Raw genomic sequence first — 20,034 nt, forward strand, 5'->3', positions numbered from 1 at the left:
CTCGAATGGGGAAAATTAAAAACTTTTCCAAATACTTTTCCGAATAAGAATTGGTCTAATTATGTGAGCATAAATACTGTACCTTAATAAAATCAATCAGTTTTGTACACTGAAGACATTGAATAGAACAATGAAGGAAGATAAAAAGGCATATCACACAAATTTGAGAAAGACCCTAAGCTAAATATCTTTAGTTTAGGAAAAATATTTTCAAACCTCTCCGCAATGCATGAAACGTAATTTGCTTTAACACAGTTTGTAATCTGTCAAACACATAAAGTTTTAGGCAGAAGTAGTGAAAGAAAGAATAGAACAAAAACATAATGTACACCAGATTCTTGCCAAAAGCTAGGCTGATTTAATAAGGACTGGGTCACAATTTAGGCTTCTTTTGCGCATCCTTTTGCCAAAACTCCACGCATTAAACATTCGAGTAACGGCAACCATGTTGATTAAACATGTTACAACATGGCCACGATCATCGATTCTCTATTGTCGAAAGGTCAAAATTATCATTTTGGTTGTTTTCTGTTTTCATTGTCTAAATCTGTTTTTTGGGACTAAGGAGGAGAGATGATGATTGAGGGGCTTTGGAAACGAGCGCCAAATATGCATCAGATATTCTATACCTTTCACATATACCAACATCAAGTCGTAAGAGAGTCATGCACCAATGCCATAACTATGTTCGTATACTTTATTTAACCGTTATTTTGGGGCGAAGTGTCATATAATTGCACAGTTGAACTTTCTGTCATTTATATGTACTAAAATACTTTCCAATATATTTGAGAAAACAATTTCATGATTCTATTAGGCGAGTAAAAAATTAGCATGAGTAAGATGCAAAGTCCTCAGCAAAATTTACTGGGTTTACTGGGTTTATTCAAATTTGTTTACTTCAATAAAATAATGACTTTTTTCATTTACAAACAATGAGGCTTTTGTTTGTGGTAACATATATTGATCATGATCTTAGGATCATCATTTACATTTAATGAGTAATAGCGAAAAAGTGAAGATGCAATAGGAACTAGACAGATGAAGAAAATGCAAAATCTGAACATACAATGTATGGTTTTGTTACAATGAATTTAGTTTTGTTACAATGTACATTTGATTCGAGAAGGCTAGAAAGCGCATCTGGTCTAGGAGAACAAAACTCCTTCAGGTTTATGACATGATAATTATTATCGTGTATAAAATAAGAAAAAGATCCATCGGCCTTGCTGAGATAAATTAAACCGGGCATTTAGAATTGTGAGCTAGTTTCACAGGTTCCGGTACACACGACTTACACTGACAAGCTTTGATGAATTTGCAAAAAATTCTGTCCAAATGCCCTTGAACAAGATTACTCAAAAGATACGGAATTGAAACGAAATTATGAACACAGTGTCCGGAGGGCGATCAGATGAAACACCAGTTGCTATGATTATAGATACGATCAAGAAAGGGCACAGTACCTGAGACAGGTAGATCAAAACGCAACCAAATTACCGGATAGACATAAAAAATTTACGACAATATACATCTATAGGTCAGACGGAAAAGTTATTTGAATTTGAGAGGGGGAACAGAGTACCTAGTGAGTATCTTTGACTAAAATTCTAATGATTAAAAAAAATCAATCTGCAATTGAAGGATGCTTGCAATGAGTTTGAAATACGCTTTAAATCAGTTTTGATTTTGAAGATTCTTGTTTTCTTTGATACATTATGTTAAAGAACTTATTAAAAAGCTTTTTTGATGTTACGGTTGCAAAATCTAGGCATTTGTATTTGATGTAGATTGCCATAAAGAAGTACACAAACATTCTTAATGCTTTCATTTTGTAAAATGTACATACTTTCCAAAAATCTTATGAACAACTATATTTATATAAAAACACTATCGTAAGGAATAACAAAATATATCAATCTTCAGATTATATAGTATATTGAAAAGAGAGATCGAGATTTCTCTAAACAAAACCGGAAAGACAATCTTGCGACCCTATTAATACTATTGCAAAGCCATTACTCGAAAAGTGATTGCAAAAAGTTTTTTTGCCTGTGAAACTAGTAGCAGAGAAACAGATTGCATATAATAAACTTTTGAAAACTCAAACAAATAAAGATTATTTTGTCAAAAGGCAAAACGTAGGAAGGTTGAAAAATCGGCTTAGATCAATCGAAGGTTGAAAAATCTGAGTTGATCTTTTAAAAAGGACCGCAATGTTTTTCGGAAGCACAGAAACATAACAAGAGTTAAATAGTCACTTTTGAATAAACAAACAAAATTTGCGCTATACTTCTTGTTTCCGTTATTCTTCTTAAAATCTTGAAGAATTAAATTAATGCCGAAGTCTTTTTCAGGTCAAAATGTTGCTGCAGATCTCTGCTGCCCTGGTCACCATCTCCATGGTATCGGCATATAACAGTAGGTTCTTCTAAATTTCAGTGCTTTTAGATGCAGGGTTTGTTCAATTTTTCAAGATTGTACTTCATGATATTCAACTAGGATTTTACTATAAAAATCAATAGGATATTCATTTGAAATCAATGACTAGAAAAAAACCAAAAAGGACTACATAATCAGAAATTCAAACTTCGACATAACCTTCAGCTATAGACTAAACTCAAAGTTCCTTGAGATACAATTTTATCTTATATACAAATTGGAAAGACTTTTTACTTACATACGAATTTGGTCTATGTTTTTTATTTACTCGTAAGCTTATTTGAGTGTCGCGGTTAACAATCTTACAGGATCCTCAGTGAGCAAATCACAAAACAATCAGATCCTTACGATCGGAACTTGGGTCCTTGCCAAACCCAATATCTTGCAGAGCTCTTGTGTAAATAACATGGAAAAAAATTTAGAACATTGTTAATTATCGATTTGCAAAACCAGTAATATTTCTTGTAACTAATTTTCGTTCCTTAGTACCAAGCTCTTTAAAGAAAAGACAAGGAATCTGCCCTGCATCGTGTTTTGTAAATTGTGCACCAGTCGTCTGCCCTCCTGTTTGTTGTGCTCCACCCCCACCACCGCCACCAGGTCCACCGGGACCACCTGGAATTAATGGACCTCCAGGACCACCCGGCTTTAACGGACCTCCAGGACCCCCAGGACCACCCGGAGGACCAGGGCTTCCCGGACCCCCTGGTCCACCAGGAGCAGCTGCAGGACCGCCAGGAACACCAGGCGGACCAGGTCCCAACGGACCACCCGGACTTCCAGGACCACCAGGACCACCAGGGCCTCCAGGCCCACTCGGCCCCCCAGGACCACAAGGCCCTCCTGCACCACCACCATGTCCCGTCATCTGTCAAACTTTCTGCGCGCCAGTATGTCCACCAGCTTGTCCATGCCCACGAAGAAGAAAGTAAACCGAACGCTTGTAACATTTTCGCAGAACTATCATTCACAGAAATTCGCACAAATGCTAATAACGCAGTGTTTACCTAATAAAATATTTACATTAAAAAGTTTGAGTGCAGTTGTCGTCCGTATTGTTTCGTTTTAACAATTTTGTAGAGTTTTTAGATAAGCATCTTTTGGTTGATATGATTAACAAAAATCCAATTTATTCTTTCCTGTAAGTAACTAGTACTTGAAGTATCATATGTGAATAGATGAAATTCGTGCTTATTTTTCTCGAGTGTTTTTCTTGAAATAATGGCAAAAACTTTTCAATCCTTTTGCGAATTCTATAGATCTGGTGACTGCCCCGACAGTTTAGAATAAATAAAAGAGACTTCTAGAACAAATTCAGTGATGCATCGAAGCATGGCGTGTGGCATCTGCTTTATTCAATTTTCCTACAATGTCCTAAATGTCAGAAAATAAAAGAGTGCAATGAAAGCTGGAAAGGCCATCAGCAAGCTGGACGATTATGATTATGTTGACCTTAATTACAAAAACCAACCTAATTGCATAATGCTTCTTAAATCAACTCGACAATCACATTCTTGTAACACTAAGAATGCTTGCCTTCTTGCTACTTCATAATGCTTCATAACCAATTTCTTTATAAAAGTGTGCTAACGCAAAAAAGGTACGTTTCTCGATTTAGGTGAATTTCTTCAAGACTGAGGGATAAAGAACATAATCTGTATAATTTTGAAATGACTTGAAAGCACTTCACAGGTTTGCGAAAAATTTAGATGGACAAGAACATTCTTGAAGTGCAGAAGAAGAGGAACTTTTTATTAAAAAGGGGAAACAGCTCAGAAGATGCTGTGATAAACTACACATGGATTACACACTACACAACAGGCACAATTTTTACTGCGACATTTCAGGCATCTTCTGTATTACTTCTAAATGAGACAAACGGGGTGATTTCTAGATCTTAGTTGTTGACTTCTTTGTCTTTCTTCGTCTGTAGGACGTTTCTAAAAATGATCTACAGGAGCGAAGCATTCCAACTACTGTTAAATATGTCAAACAAGTATATAAAATATGCAGGTATAAAGTAACAGCGAGATGCTCCGAAGAGGGAACTGAAATAGTTAAGACATTCATACTCCACATATCTATGGACAAAAAATCATTTTGCCAAAAACTTCTCCAAGACGAACATAAGTTATTGATTAAAACGACACTTCTAATCAACATAGAAATAATGAAAGAACTCTGCTGGCAGGTTACGAAATCATCAGATCCAATTAACATCCTAACGCAGGTCATTTTTTCAACTTGTGATTTACAAACATTTCAAAGTGCAATCCACATTTGACTACTCTAGACATTAGAAATACTTATTGCACTGGCCATATATATCGTAATAGCAAGTCAGACTAAGGTTAGCCATAAGATCCTGACGAAGCATGCAAGCTCTCTTCATTGTTTGCCTGGATCTGCAAACTGCACTATAAGTGTATCGAGATAACATTATAAGCTCCATGACGACAGTGTAAAAGCCACGGAAACGGGTGGTCATCGAGGAATACAATACGATATCAATCACACCGTGACATGTGTAATTGTCATTGCTCAGCCATGTGCATGAACATGCACACAATTAGAATTATGTAATGCTTGTAAGTCAGGTATCTGCATCCTGGACACCTCTGAGTTGCATTACTGCAGGAAAAAGTTGCCGAGGTAAGTCCGAGACATTATTGGTTTTTACAAGATTTAAATAGATCTTGTCTTGATCATTAATTATATAGCTTTACTGCTTACGGTTCGAATAAAATGGCATATGAAAGTATAAACAGACATTATTTTATGATTTCAGGCACTTAAAAAATATCGAAATTTCAGGACATTTTTGCTTAAAGTAGATCACTTGCTATATCATCGACAACATTTACCAACGAGAAGCACCACCACTCTTCAACTGAGTTTGAGTAAATGACCAATCTTGTGATCCTTTGATCTAAGCCATTAAAGATTTATTCCTCAAAAGAGATTTTTCATAGAAAATTGATCATTTTCTGTATTCATATCATGCAAGGCTTTGAGATCAATACATTTTTCATCTTACTAAAACTGTGTTTTCGTGCTGATTTCCTTTGATAAACGGTGCATTGCCTCAATTTCAAGGTTTTTGACGAGCTTTGATCGAAAACGCTCGAGGTACTAAACAGTTTAAAGCCAGTTACTGAAAACATCATCCTTCTTCGTTCCTTTGTTCGGCTTATCCAGAAGGAAAATTAACTGAATGAAAAGCTAGACCTTTTTGAATCTTGCTTGTTGCTGCATGCATCTTTCTTTAAGTGTTCTGCTCCGAGAAACGTCACGTTATGGGAAGCAAAGAATCAAGTCGAAGAAACCAGACATTCTTGTTATATAATCTTATTGATAATGTGATGCTTATGCGTATCTCAGTTTGGGTTCAGTTCAAAATGAGACCTTCCTTTCATGTTTCGTTTCAGATGAATATCAAAGGGTTACTTATTTTGGCTCTCATAGCCATCGTCAGCGGCAAACACGTTCACAACAGAAGTAAGTCAGTTTACTATACTGCGCAACTGATTTCTCTCTACTTCCTAACCAATCAAGGTCGGATTTGTAGCCAAGAGTCAAAATAAACTAATATAGCCTTGCGTGGGTCAGATAGAAAATCAAAAAGAAATTTTATTGTAATTTGTATGTACATAACACAGGCTATTGGGATGAATTCAGACCCACAATATTAAAATAATTGGGCATTTCATGAACGCAACTTACTTTTAAGAGTAATGTTATATCTTAATGCTAGAAAAGCTGATTTGTTGGCAACATGGAATTGTTATACTAGTAGGCAATTAAAAAATTGATGATTAAAAGTTTGTAAAATGTAGCCAATCTAGATATCAACCTAAATATCAATAGAAAAGTGTTGGATTTGAAGCAGTTAGGTAACGGCAGAGGAGTATATCCTATCTATAAAAATGGATCTTGTAAACATTCTATCTTCGTGACTTTCGGTTAATTAACGATTTTAAATCAGTTGATTATCTTTTTTCTCAACAGATGCTATCAAAAGACAATCCATCTGCCCATTAGACTGTCCAGCAGCATGTGCTCCAACATGTGACGTAGTGTGTTGTGCACCTCCACCCCCACCACCACCGCCACCTCCCCCACCACCCCCTCCACCACCACCTCCTCCTCCACCACCACCTCCACCACCACCACCAGGCCCACCAGGCCCACCAGGTCCACCAGGAGCACAAGGACCAAATGGAGCCAATGGAGGAACAGGACCACAAGGACCAGTAGGCCCTGCAGGACCACCAGGCCCAGCAGGACCACCAGGGCCACCTGGAGCACCATCACCATGTCCACCTGTTTGTCAACAAGTGTGTGCACCAATCTGCCCAGCACCATGCTGTTAGAAGATTTGACGCAGTTCAAAGATATAAGGACAGAAAAGACATCATATGCTAATTCGTCAACGGATTTGCAAAATGACAATTCTCAGCTTAGAGAAATTCATACATAAACATATGACTTGAACAGCCTTTGTAATAAAAACACCTTCAATAATTAAATTACGTATTCGATCTTATCAGAATTAAGCTTTGTAAAAAAATCTGACACATACCTCAACTCAGTTTTTTGCGTTTACAATCTTTTGCATCGTAAGAGTTGCCACAATCGTCGCAGTCAACTAGATCGAAACAATGCACCCTGAGAGAATAAATGGAAAACATTAAAGCCACAATATTGTTACGAACAAAATACTGATGCAAAAATCAGGAGATTCGATTTATAAATATACTGATAAACAACGTTGCTAAGCACAGATAAATTCTTCACTTCCTCCTATTTGAACCCTTTCTAGCGGTACAAAATGGCTTTGAAAAACATCTTTAATATAACTAAAGCTTCTTTTCTGACACACTCCAGAGTATAAAACGTCAGAAAATAGATCGAAAACTCTAAACTAGAAACTACGCTATTTGGTATAAAGAACAGAACGATTATAAGTTGCTACAAGAACCGTCCTGTTCTATACACCAAAGAGCGAGTACACCTCTACCTATACTTTGTCGAGTTGGTTATGGCAGACTGGTAAACAGTAATGTTCATAACCTATAAAATATATATACCCAGTTGTGGATCGAAATATGCCAATCAGGAACGTAAACATATGACTGTTAAGATTGCCCAATCAGTGCTGCTTGCTTATTTAAAATACTACCAAAAGTGTCCCACAGTGTAAGAGAGCTTCTGTCTACACAATAGCGATTTTTTCATGTTTATGTAGATATAAAACTGCAAAATATAACGACGATCGGCCGCTACACATATCGCTCGGGCTTGATGACTTGCTTTTTTAAAGCCTTTCATTTGATTTTTTTATATATTCGATTGTGCTTTTATCCACTATATGCGAAACTAAGGAGGTAATTGCTTGATTTCGGCATGGTGTTGTTGGAAGACGAGTAAAGAAAATTCCCGTCAATTACCTATAGGAGAAAAATAAAAAAAACGGGCTTCTGATTGGCCACATAAACAAACTTTACGAGATGGCTGGAAAGAGAGCGAACTAGTTAGCAGTGGACAATAGCATGTGCAAGGGCAAAATACAAGGCTAGCTAATACAAGCGCTGAAATACTGCTTTGTACTGATGAGATCAATAATAGAGACCAAGATTCATTCACGTCATTCATCGTGACATACTGAGGTAAAGGGTCCTAAAGGAGGGTCTTAATCCAAGCTCCCAGCCAATTTTTGGCAAAATTCCATTCCCATCAGGCGCTGTTCAAATCTCCTTCGCAGGGTGGTGACAGAAGTCAACAAAATAGCTTCCCCAGTTGCCTGACAAATAATCTATTTATCTTTAAAACAAATTCTTGAAAAACTAGGTTCTAAAAGCATGCTTAATATCCGCTAAAACGTGCTTCAATTTTAGAGTGTGATAAAAATACAAGAATATCTTCCAGTACATAGCTTGTTTACTGATCGTGTGCTTCAGTGTTGAAGATTGCTCTTAGCAAGGTCAATTTGAAAATGATTCGATCTTATGATTGATTACGGGCCTTGCACTACCTGTTCTAACTTCAGAGCTTCAAATTTCGGAAAGTTTCTGCATCATAATCTAACGCAATAAAACAACCTGCCATCGGATCAAAAATGAACGAAAACCAGCTTATTTCCATGCAAGTCATTTTAAAGAAGGAAAAATCGATTTGTTATAACTTTCTTTTCAAAAACGTCAAGCAATAGGCAACGTTTTCAAGAAGATGGAAAAAGTTATAAAAATGTTTTGAAGATAGAACTTGAAACTGTAAACATTTTTACACAAAATTGTATCATAGATATTGATGATAACGAGTAAAAATGAACTCTATTAGAAAGGCGTTTTACGACATGATAGAAAAATTCACGAGGGGTCGAGGAACTTTGTTTATTAAAGGAATCATGGTTTACATAAATAACTGTCAAACTGAACAGGGGACCAAGAAATAAGTTGAATAACAAGGATGATGTGATAATTGTGAAGCAATTTTGACCTCCCTTTTGGAATGTCAGCTAGTCTATTTATTCCTGTGCAAAAATCCAACAGGTGCTTGGTTTCAAAATCACTGAAGACACTTTGATTACGACCAACAAGGTATACGGGCCCAGCTCATGATCACGACGTAATTTCCGAATTTATCACCTTGACCCTTTATTCTGGGGCAAGGTGTTGCTCACCCAACCGGTTTGTTTAGGGTTGCTGATAAATCAAGCGTGTAAATGTAATGAATAATTGATGACAGCCAGTTAACACAAATGCCTGATTTGTTAATCACACCATTTGAGGAAAAGAACAGCAAGACAAGGTAAGTCTACTGATTCTTCATTTCATATCTTCAAGTTAAATCGATCAGAGAAGGTCTTTGGCATACACAAAAGGTAACTTTAAATGCTTCTTGAATTATATATTTTAACGACTTACAAAAAGCACATCAATTTGCTATAGCATTTAGTTTTACTGAATCATTTACAGATTACACATTTTTCTGTGGTAATAGTGTAGGAATCATTCATATGCATTCTACAACAAAAGCAAAAATAGTATTCTTTGAGGAAAAATATCGTTAATGGTTGAAGATTTATATATGGGGGATTTCAAAAATTGAAAGCGAAAAAATTGGATGTTTTGATTACTAACTACGAAACCTGCACCAGATCAACATTATCTTTAGGCTTTGGTTCGGGAAACAAAAGTTAAAATAATAATAATAAAACCAATATAAAGAAAATGAATATTGAAATTAAAATAACTGACTAGTTGTGGATACTTTTGCGAAGATATAGAAAACCATTTATATTTTTGTGATTTTAGATGAAGCTCCAAATCTTCGTAGCAGTCTGCATTGTTGCAGTTGTAAGCGGCAGAACCATCCAGAGAGGTACTTCGTTATTCAATTGCATTCATATATCTTTTATAGACGGATCTTTTTATGAGTTCTAAGATTCCGAGCAATAGCCCTATGACAAAAATTCAATCATAATTTGCCTCAGAATTTGCTTAAAGAATAATTAGCACATTTTCTTAAGTAGTAAAGGTATTACAGTGAACGACGTCTAACTTACAGTAAACAAAGACAGGGCTACACACCGATCACATTTCTGTGAGAAATAATTATGATCAAGATAATAAAGCTGATCAGTTTTTCCATATTATTTTGTTATGATGCATTTCAACGCAATGATGATTAAAATTCAAAGCAATGACTCTACAGAAGAGGAGAGATCAAACAATTCTAAGATAGATTTAAAAAAATACACAGGTGAAAGCATATTTAGAAAGATAACGTGTTGATAATACTTGCTGATATATGGATCATCATAACATGGACGTGACTGGTCACCTGTTACCCATTCCAAAGTTATCGTAAGCACCACTGTTCAACATCCCGTTCATATAATGTTTTCATTTCCTATCTTATGGACTGATGAGCGACATGATCATCTAGAGGAGAATCATTGAATAATGTTTTCATTTCCCATCTTACGAACTGATGAGGGTCTAGAGGAGATGAATAATTTCACGAAATTCTGTTTCAGCTGGATCAAAGAGACAGTTATGTCCTAATGCATGCCCAGCCACTTGTGCACCAGCATGCATGCCAATCTGTTGTGCTCCACCACCCCCACCACCACCACCACCACCACCAGGCCCACCAGGACCACCAGGACCAAACGGACCCCCAGGACCATCAGGACCTAATGGACCACCAGGACCAGGAGGACCTCCAGGAGGACAAGGACCCGCTGGACCACCCGGACCCCCAGGAGCCCCAGCTGGACCACCAGGACCTGCTGGAAACCCAGGACCACTTGGACCCCCCGGAGGACCAGGACCACAAGGACCACCCGGACCTCCAGGACCACCAGGACCACCTGGACGACCAGGACCCCCAGCTCCACCACCACCACCACCACCATGCCCACCTGTCTGTGTCACAACTTGTGTACCAGCCTGCCCACCAGCTTGCTGCAGGAAATAAGCTCACAATGGCTCATCAAATTCAAATAATTGGATGTTAACATCCGAAAATAACATTAATGACATTGGATAGTGGATCATTGTATGATTCAACGAAAAGAGATCGCAGATGACACTGTAATGCGTTTGTAAAATATCTCTTTGACAATGTCAATATTTGTTCATAATAAATAAAAGAAAGAAACATATTTGTGTAAATGAGAAACTTTCATTCGACTGAGCCTTTATGCTATGTCTGAGGATATAAAACCAAAAAGTGAGACGGAAAGAAAGTGACCATGGCTTGATGCCACTAGAAGGGAGTGTCTATTTAGTTGGAAGATATTTTGTTTTCTTGATAGAGCTCATGCCTATCGATACAATCCTATACAAATGTAGGATCTTGGGTCGGTAGGCCATAATCAAACTTGCACTTCTGAGATGTTCGGGCAGGGGATATTTTAAGAAATTTTCACTGGTGGGGAATTGATACAAAAGGGCATTTTTCTTAACGTGACGCAACTGATGGCAAAACAAAAGCAAAGGGACGAGTATGCATAGTATGTAAGTAAGTCGTTACTCCAGTGGTGTAGTCGTAAATTTGTATAGGATGCTGTACCCTTTTTAAGTCTTTTTCAGCCTCTTTATTGAAACTGGTATCTTCTCCGTCCACTTTTTTGTGTCCATTTGGCTACACGGCTTGCCCATTTGACACATATTTTTCTAGGTTTTCTACAACGTCAAGCCATTTGGTTTGTGATCTCAAGCTTTCATTTGTCCACTTGTGCAGGGAAGTGATTTTAAACATTGCTCTTACCATGCCTCTCTGTGCCATTGCCAATTTATGCCAGTGTCCATATTTTAACGCCATATGTTGTTGCTGGCATGACAGCATGACTCTACCCATATAAAGCGTTTCTTTTCTCATGAATCGACATATTGTCCATATCCTTGCCCTCCTGCAACTATTCTTCTGTCAATTTTCTTATTTGTTTCGTTTTCGGATATCAGCAGTCGACCTAGGTAATCACATACACTTGCTTTTTCTATGATCTTGTTCTCTAAATTGACCAATGAACAACATCGATCAACTACGGTACAGCATCACGAGCAAAAGGGTCTTCGAACTACACACGCCCAATTTACATAAGCAAATGTTCAAAATGCAACTGCCATATCTTCATGTGATTCTAATCACTTTCATACTCATTCGAACCTTGGTTGAGACGAGTGTTGAAATCCTAACCAATTCGTTTGGTATATTATCTAATCGAGAAATTGGCTATTTGTACTCACATCTCATATGATATTGATATTTAAGAAGCATAACGCTACTCTATACCTGGGTATGTAATAAAACGCTGCAGCTAAACAATTTTAAAAAGCGTAACGGCGTTACTCTCATGCAACGAAAAAGTACATATATAAGTCAGACAAAACAACAAGTGTTCAGATCTTAGCAGATTCGTCGATTCGTCGTAGAATATTCCCTCGAATTTCATTACCTCGCTTTGGTGTAGTGTAAGAAAATTAAACAGATTTACATTTGCGATGAGATGAAAGATGTAACACATAATTTGACACATATATAAAACGACATAACAAGCAGTAATTTGAGACGCGTCAAACGGGTTTTTTAAAACAATTTTCAACAAAAGGGCACTTGCTAGTGGGGAATCATAGGACAACTAGTGGAGAAATGTGAGAGCCTGGTAGGAAATTTCCCCACTAGTTTGTATGTTAAAAGATCCCCTGAGTTCAGGGCAAACCGCAGGAAGAGAAAAATCTTTCGATTTGCGTAGCTCACCTTCGATTAGCTATGAACAGAAGAATTAGCTGAATGAAGGTTGCAATTTCACGTCATTAACATTTGGGGAAATTATGAAACACAGGTCCAAGCTCATTTTTGATGGTAGAGCGTTCCTTCCGTTTGACTAAATGAAAAACAAAACAAGAGGTAAAATGAAACAAACAAAAATTTTCAAACAATGAGCAATGCTGTGAAGGGTAATTCGTCGGCAAAAAAAATACATGCCTTGGTTGAAATATTGTTAACGTATCAAGACAGCATTGTCAAAACATCGCGCCTTAAATGTACTTATATGGATTGATTGCATGTTTAGGTAAGATTATACTATTGACTTGAAAAACAATAATAGGCCATATACTTTAAGGGGCGAGAATGTTTGAAGGACTCTATTAGGCCTTCCACGTGTTAACAAGAACTGAAAAGAGATAATCATTATAATGCATCAGACACAAACAATGGATTCGTCCAGTTTTGTTTATATAAGCAAAGAATTCTTGTATGGTATTGCTATATCGAGGTACTGTCAACAGAAATCCCGCGATTCTTTTAAAAATCAATTTTGGTTTTAAACTATAGCGAAACTGACAAAAGCTGTTATCGTTGCAGCTTTCAAGAATACTATGCAAATGGCCCTTAAAAGTTGCATATTCCCATAAAAAGGACTTTGCCTTAATCAAATGCTAAAGCCTTTAATATAACACATCAGTTTGGCCTGGTAAAACAAAATGAAATTGGTTAATGCGTAAAGAGGGAAAGTACGATAGCAGCGGGACCATTCAAAGTAAGATAGTGCAGGAAGTCATTATTTGCCGTGCCGTTACTTTTGGAAATCAAACGCCATACTGTTCTCATAAACTGGAAGCGAGGCTGTTATACATAATTTTGAAAGAGAAACAGATATTGATTGAGGAGCTGTCTAGTTTCCATACTGCTCGACCTGATGACGTAATTAGTTTACCTAAACCTAAACCTAACCCGAAACCTAACCCTGACCCTAACCTTAACCATTTACTTGAAATAATTAATCATACTAATCTATGACTATTAATCATGCTTATTTATGACCATCAGGTCGAGCAGTATGGAAACTAGACAACTCCATTGATTGAAGGGGTTAGCTCTTCAAAGGAAAGCAAATGAAATGGGTTTATGTAGAGTCATTATTCCTCTGTCAAAAATAATATTTGATTAAAGCAATAAACTGTATTTTAGCAATTAAAAATAATATCGATAATGCACAAATTTTATGCAGGAATGACATGCATACCACTGCCACCAAGGTCATGCGAGTTAAAAAATTAAATTGAAGGAAATCAGCTGGGAATCAAAATTCAAATCGGATCACCAAAAGCTTTTCGAAAATAGAAAAGAAATCTTGGCCAATGTGAATTAATTTAGTCAAATGCACTTTAATTAAGAGAGATTAAGAGAAAGTTTTAGATTTTGATATCAATTCTGCAATTTTTCAATAAATCAAGAGTGATTAAATGATATTTAAGAATAAAAAAATGAGGGGTACGGTCGTGAAACAACTTTCTTCTTAGCAAAAAGGAAATCGATATTCAAATCTCACATTTCACCTCAATGCTTCATTTATGCAAGAAGGTATCAATTCAGAGTTTTCGATAGATTTTTCCTCTATTTAAGAAAGCAATTAGAGCTAAAATTGGTTTATGTTTAAAATAGCAATACAACAGATCTCAGATACCCTTTTTAGGTTCACCATAGAAACCTAAATAAAATCATTCAACCATGAAAAAAAAAGAAAAAAAATCATAAAATTAAATAAAATAAATCAACGATGAAAAAATTAAACAAAACTTGGTAAGATAAAGAAAGTCAGTCAACCATTAGAAAAAAATTAGAAAAATTAAAACAAATAAAACAGATCTGATAAAATTAAATAAAATCAGTAAACAATGAAAGAAAATTAACAAAAAATTAATAAAATTAAGGAAATGAATAAATCTGGAATCAATCTAGCTAGCTATCAGGAAAGTAACAGATCAAAGTCAAAACTTTTATGCTCCTCGATCTGAAGACTTCTAAGCTCATATTTTACACCAGACTTTAAATAGCTGTAAAATTGCCCTAAGACTTCATGAATGCAAAGGACACAGATTGCCCACTTGTAAAGGATGCTAAGTAAAAACAAGATAGTTGTTGACAACTACAATTTATTACAATCAAAAGCATATCTCCTTATCCATCAGTAGAACTGTCTGTTTTTAACTTCAGTTCAAACATTTCTTTGCTCATTATAGAGAAATCAATGCTCTGTTCAACAGTAACCTCAAGACTAATTGGCGTGGCATTTAGTTGCAATACACCGTTTTCTTACTAAATGACCTACAGAATACAAACATCCATTTTTCCCCGATACAAGTATATTATTTGCTAAGTATACAAAAGAAAATTTGCTAAGTATACAAAAGAAAGTTACATCTAAGTTAAAAAATGTTAGAATTAATTTAATCGTATGCTCTCTAGCCTTGTCAACATGAAATCCCCTTTTAAACTAAGCAAAACAGAAATTTTTTTCGAGGATATGCATTCTGCGAAATCGAAGCTGTTGAGCCGTCAGTAACAGAGCTGTCGAACTGTACGAAAACCCCAGGATTTCACCTGCAATATCGCGCTGCTATATAATTCAATAATTCAAGACTTCTGCAGCCTACGTTTGAGAAAGAGGCAGCATACCGTGTGTTCGAATCGATTCCTTAAGTAAACTTAGCGAGAATAAACGTTAACTTTCAAGTTCCATCCTAGGCTTCTCTGTTACAAATCATCTTTAGAATAATCTCAAGTTTGACTGAAGTAGATCAAATGTAATCCTTGTAATTTTTCAAACCCAGGGTTTGTCTTCAATTGTTTAGCAGCGCGACCTTGCAGGTGAAATCCTGGGGCCTCGTTCAGTTCCACAGCTCTATTATTGCCGGCCCAATAGCTCTGATTTCGTAGAATGCGTATCCTCGAAAAAATATTCTGTTTTGCTTAGTTTAAAAAGGGATTTCATGTTGACAAGAATAGAGAGCATACGATTCAATGATTTCTAACATTCGTATGAAAGAGTCAACTGCTGTTTTAAACACATTCTGAATTTCTACCAGTTATGAAGAAAAACTAAGCTTTACCGTTCGCCAAATTGCAGCGCTGCTTCTAGTTTCAAAAGACGTCGGCTTTTGTAATACATTTAAAGCGCCAAAAAATGCCGATATTCACATTTTAAAATTGAACCAGTATTAATTATACTTAAGCTGCTTTCATTTACAAGTAACATTTACCGAAAAGCAAAAATTCAAAGAAATAGTACCAAACATAAATGGGTAAATAAAAGCAAAAATAATCGAGGCATAAATTAGCCAAGTTTCTTCCAGTGAAGTTCTTTATTTATTTAGGAAAGCCAAGTCTTTCTACTGATTTTTTGCTATAGAAGTTATACAGAGCATAGTTGATGAAAATTATTGTTTTGCAGAAGTTTTTCATGTAAACATTACATTAGCATTTAAATTGAAAGATGATTGAACTTAAAAATCATACATGGTTTGCGAAGCTTACATAGGGCAGAATTATTCAGAGCTGTATGATTTAATTGAAATTGCATCTTAGAGATGTTAGAAAGGGCGTGATTGTCATAGATAGCAAGATCATCGCAGAACAACTCATAGAATTGAACGGATCACCAACCTCAGGTCATGCGCACTGTCTTACATGAAGATTTGTATATAGCTCACCATGGTTCAACGGGTTGAGCGGGCAAAAGGTCAAAAATTGTGCGAAGATCATCTGGTGGTGAAATGTGAGCAACCAACTGATGCATGAAGATTTCCCACTGACATAGAATAAACCTTGTTCCACTAGCATTCATTGCCATCTTTCTACTGAGGACAGTCAAGGGTTGCACAACCAGGTAAGATTTCAATTTCACATTCTTGTGGCCTAGCAAGCCATTTCAGATGATACAGTTGCTTTATCTTGAATAAGTACTTCAGAAGTTACTTGTTGGCTCATATTGGGATTCTTTTCCTACTTTAACTCTTCCTATGCGTGGAAGTGGATTCAATTTTGAAGAAGATTTTATGCAGGGCCTAAATTCAAATAGAAAATTTCGACACATTAGATGGTTATATTCAAGCTAATAGAAGCAATCAAGTTGTGCGTATTGGCTTCTAAAATAACAATATTTTCAATCAATGGATGGAACTTGGAATTGACTGTTTATTTTTGATTCAGCCACACTGCATTTTACAAAGCTCTACAGATCCAAACCATTGGACGAAAAAAACGACTTCTTTGTAGAAATGTTCGATTGGAGATGGCAAAAAAAGTCAAAAGAACGTAAAAAGTCAAAAATCGGAAAATAATGCAAATACCATCTAATCTATTACCAAATTTAAGCATTTTAGGTTGATTTCAAAGACAGCTCAATAAAATATCATTGACTCAAATCATTAATATTTTCACCAACACCATATGCATCAGCCGTTGACTTTTTGTGCTTGCTTTATAGGCCCCGCGATTTTATAAATTTCAAAATGATGAGAATAGCTGTTTTCGTCGCCGTTCTTGGCGTTGCCCTCGCTGGCCTCCCAAGACATAAGGGTAAGTACAAATTAATCCATTTAAGTTCTATTTACCTTATAAAACCGTAAATGAAAATGTAAGCAATAACGGCACCACATGATACAAGATTGATGCGATTCAAGAAGGGTTTTGAGAAGAATGCTTGCCTGTATGATGGCTCTGGTAGCTAAAAATTATATTGAATTCTGAAATATAAATGGGCAGAAAATGGTTAGATTCTGAAGATTTAAATCCAGTCAATGGAAAACTCGTTGAAAAGGACGCTTGGAAATTTTCAAATTCTTCAAATATTTGCTGGTATTTTGATAGAGCAGAGAAAATTACACCTGCTAAACAGGTTAATCCCGTTATTCCCGATCAAAAGGGGTTACATTGAAACATTGATCTTTCATTGAAAGCCAAGAAAATCTATGTTGATGACTTAAAAAAAGTGTCTACCGCGCAACTCAAAGTTTGGGCTAGCCTTTTTATCGTATTGTTCACTTAATCAATATTCCATGTTGCCTTGTATCGCAAAGCATTAGTTAGACCTTCTCGTTTATTTCATTAATCACTTGACCTGCATCTCTTTGAATACTTCAACGTTTGAAGACCTAACAGCTTATACAGGGCTGAAAAGACTTTAATAATAAAATTAAAAAAATTAAAATCGCAATAAAATTTAAATGCTTTTTGTTTGCTCAAGGCTAAATTTGTTCTTTTTCAGATAAGAGATCACCACAAGCTTGTGGAGCTGCCTGTCCAGCCACTTGTGCACCAGCATGCATGCCAATCTGTTGTGCTCCACCACCCCCACCACCACCACCACCACCACCAGGCCCACCAGGACCACCAGGACCAAACGGACCCCCAGGACCATCAGGACCTAATGGACCACCAGGACCAGGAGGACCTCCAGGAGGACCAGGACCCGCTGGACCACCCGGACCCCCAGGAGCCCCAGCTGGACCAGCAGGACCTGCTGGAAACCCAGGACCACTTGGACCCCCAGGAGGACCAGGACCACAAGGACCACCCGGACCTCCAGGACCACCAGGACCACCTGGACGACCAGGACCCCCAGCTCCACCACCACCACCACCACCATGCCCAGCGGTCTGTGTCGCACAGTGTGTGCCATCATGCCCACCACCATGCTGTCCTCAGAAGCACTAAGTTCGTTCCTATTTGGAACTCCCTTTTAGAAGGAACATTTAATCGATTTTCTTGAAAATATTGTTAAGGAATGTGGTAAAACGAATGGAAATAGTTTTGCTAACTATCCAGGATACATACATCAATGCAAATTAAAGTTGGAGGAATTACTGAATTTTATATAAATTTCTACACGTGTTTAAACGGTAGTTTTTATCGAAAGTCATTTCTATCAATTGTCATCCTTTTTCATAAACAAGCGATATCAATAATAACTGCTATAGAAATTGAAAATACGAAGAAGTAAAATAAAAAAAAGGTGTGGGAGGCACTGAATTTCCCTTCAGCTTATTAAAGCAAAAATAACGTAAGGTTAACAAAATGTTGTCATTAACCAACTTTGTTTCGCACTTAAGCTCGCTAACACATTTTGTTAAGTTAGCCTCGATTACAAAAAAAAGATGTGTGGGGGGGCATATACATAAGCCTGTGAAAAAGTAACGCCTAGCTCCTCGGCATGGAAAAACCCTGAAAATTTCAAGCAATAAAGTCCTATTGTGTGATAAAACGAATAAACTAGGCAATAAATAAACACGTATATTTATAAATACGTATAAATATCTAAATAAATAGCATATTTGTGATGTGAATCATAAAAAAGAACAACACGACAAAACATTCTCTAAAAAAGCGTCAGCTCAGGAAAGTTCCTGGAAAAATGCACGCTTTTTGTCCAAGGGCACGCTCTTAAAGAAAATGATTGACATGTGCCCTAATCAAGATGTTTGTTTTAGATATTGTCAACAAATTAAGACGATAGAGATAATGAAGATCCAACCTCTTCTGAAGTAGAGGCATTTACAGTAAATTCTGACTTAGTTGGCACTTCCATGAAAGTCAAGTTGAAAAATATAAATCAAATGGCTACACAAGAGAGTGGAGATTAACCCTCTCTTACCCACACGCTCAACCCTAAACATCGATTTGTTCATTGCATTACCATCCGCCACTGTTTCAAAGGGCAAGCATGACTCTACTGAATGAACTGCATTTCAGACTACTTAGGTCTCAGCCTTCTTCGCTTTGAATAAGATTTCACGAGCAGCACAAAGTTACGGTTACCTTACTGATAAAAAGAATGTTTCTTTAATTATCTGTATACATCTGTATGAAACCAAGACCAAACCAGCTCTATTGGGGTCTATAATCCACTGTTGATTAGGATAACTTTCAAGATCAACACTTCACGTTAGAATTTACATTGCCTTTGAAAACCAAGGCCTATATGTTACAAAATTTGGATGAATGAATTCGAGACAAATTCAAAAGGGGTTCATCATTTGTTGTGAAGTAAACAAACTCCAGAAACATATGCAAGCTCTATTGATAGAATGCACGAATAACAAAGGTTTATCAAACCGCCTTGAAAAGTTTTAAACTGCTCAGACCAGAGACCTTGTAGATAATAACTTCTCATGTCTGTAATGACTTCTAAACTTTCAAGTTATTGATTTTTTTAAGAAATAAATAATCTTAAAAAATTCAAGCAATCTTTTAGAGCAAATTTGTAGCGGAAAGCAACTAGCATAGATGAACTAACAT

General features: G+C 36.6%; 4 protein-coding genes and 1 long non-coding RNA gene across 7 annotated transcripts in view; 4 read left to right on the top strand and 1 right to left on the bottom strand.

Moving 5' to 3' along the window:
* Positions 1-16,588, bottom strand: part of LOC148958226 (uncharacterized) — a 31,865-nt gene extending 15,277 nt beyond the window's left edge. For both annotated transcript variants that reach the window (XR_016144694.1, XR_016144693.1), the window contains exons 1-2: positions 16,449-16,588; positions 7,025-7,110 (exon numbers count right to left, since the gene is read on the bottom strand). This is a non-coding gene — a long non-coding RNA (uncharacterized LOC148958226). The remainder of the gene's footprint in view (positions 1-7,024; positions 7,111-16,448) is intronic.
* Positions 1,451-3,626, top strand: LOC148958228 (uncharacterized). Its single transcript, XM_089113186.1, has 3 exons — positions 1,451-1,588; positions 2,358-2,421; positions 2,929-3,626. Exons 2-3 carry the CDS (start codon positions 2,364-2,366, stop codon positions 3,372-3,374), a joined length of 504 nt encoding a protein of 167 aa, XP_088969312.1. The 5' UTR covers positions 1,451-1,588; positions 2,358-2,363; the 3' UTR covers positions 3,375-3,626.
* LOC135682515 (uncharacterized) lies at positions 5,008-7,023 on the top strand. Its single transcript, XM_065197437.2, has 3 exons — positions 5,008-5,094; positions 5,871-5,940; positions 6,451-7,023. The coding sequence occupies exons 2-3, from the start codon at positions 5,871-5,873 to the stop codon at positions 6,813-6,815; spliced, it is 435 nt and encodes a 144-aa protein (XP_065053509.1). The 5' UTR covers positions 5,008-5,094; the 3' UTR covers positions 6,816-7,023.
* Positions 9,165-11,130, top strand: LOC148958229 (uncharacterized). Of its 2 annotated transcripts, none has more exons than XM_089113184.1 (3): positions 9,165-9,252; positions 9,759-9,825; positions 10,484-11,130. In XM_089113184.1, exons 2-3 carry the CDS (start codon positions 9,759-9,761, stop codon positions 10,924-10,926), a joined length of 510 nt encoding a protein of 169 aa, XP_088969310.1. In that variant the 5' UTR covers positions 9,165-9,252; the 3' UTR covers positions 10,927-11,130. The 2 variants fall into 2 exon arrangements, with proteins under 2 accessions (XP_088969310.1, XP_088969311.1); XM_089113185.1 differs by having other exon boundaries at positions 9,229-9,325.
* LOC148958230 (uncharacterized) lies at positions 16,490-18,636 on the top strand. The gene is made up of 3 exons (XM_089113181.1): positions 16,490-16,624; positions 17,225-17,316; positions 18,005-18,636. Exons 2-3 carry the CDS (start codon positions 17,250-17,252, stop codon positions 18,451-18,453), a joined length of 516 nt encoding a protein of 171 aa, XP_088969307.1. The 5' UTR covers positions 16,490-16,624; positions 17,225-17,249; the 3' UTR covers positions 18,454-18,636.
* Positions 18,637-20,034: the final 1,398 nt, after the last annotated feature.

Source organism: Rhopilema esculentum, chromosome 16 (genome assembly GCF_057945365.1).
Source record: "Rhopilema esculentum isolate cy_ngs chromosome 16, ASM5794536v1, whole genome shotgun sequence".
Lineage (NCBI taxonomy): Eukaryota > Metazoa > Cnidaria > Scyphozoa > Rhizostomeae > Rhizostomatidae > Rhopilema > Rhopilema esculentum.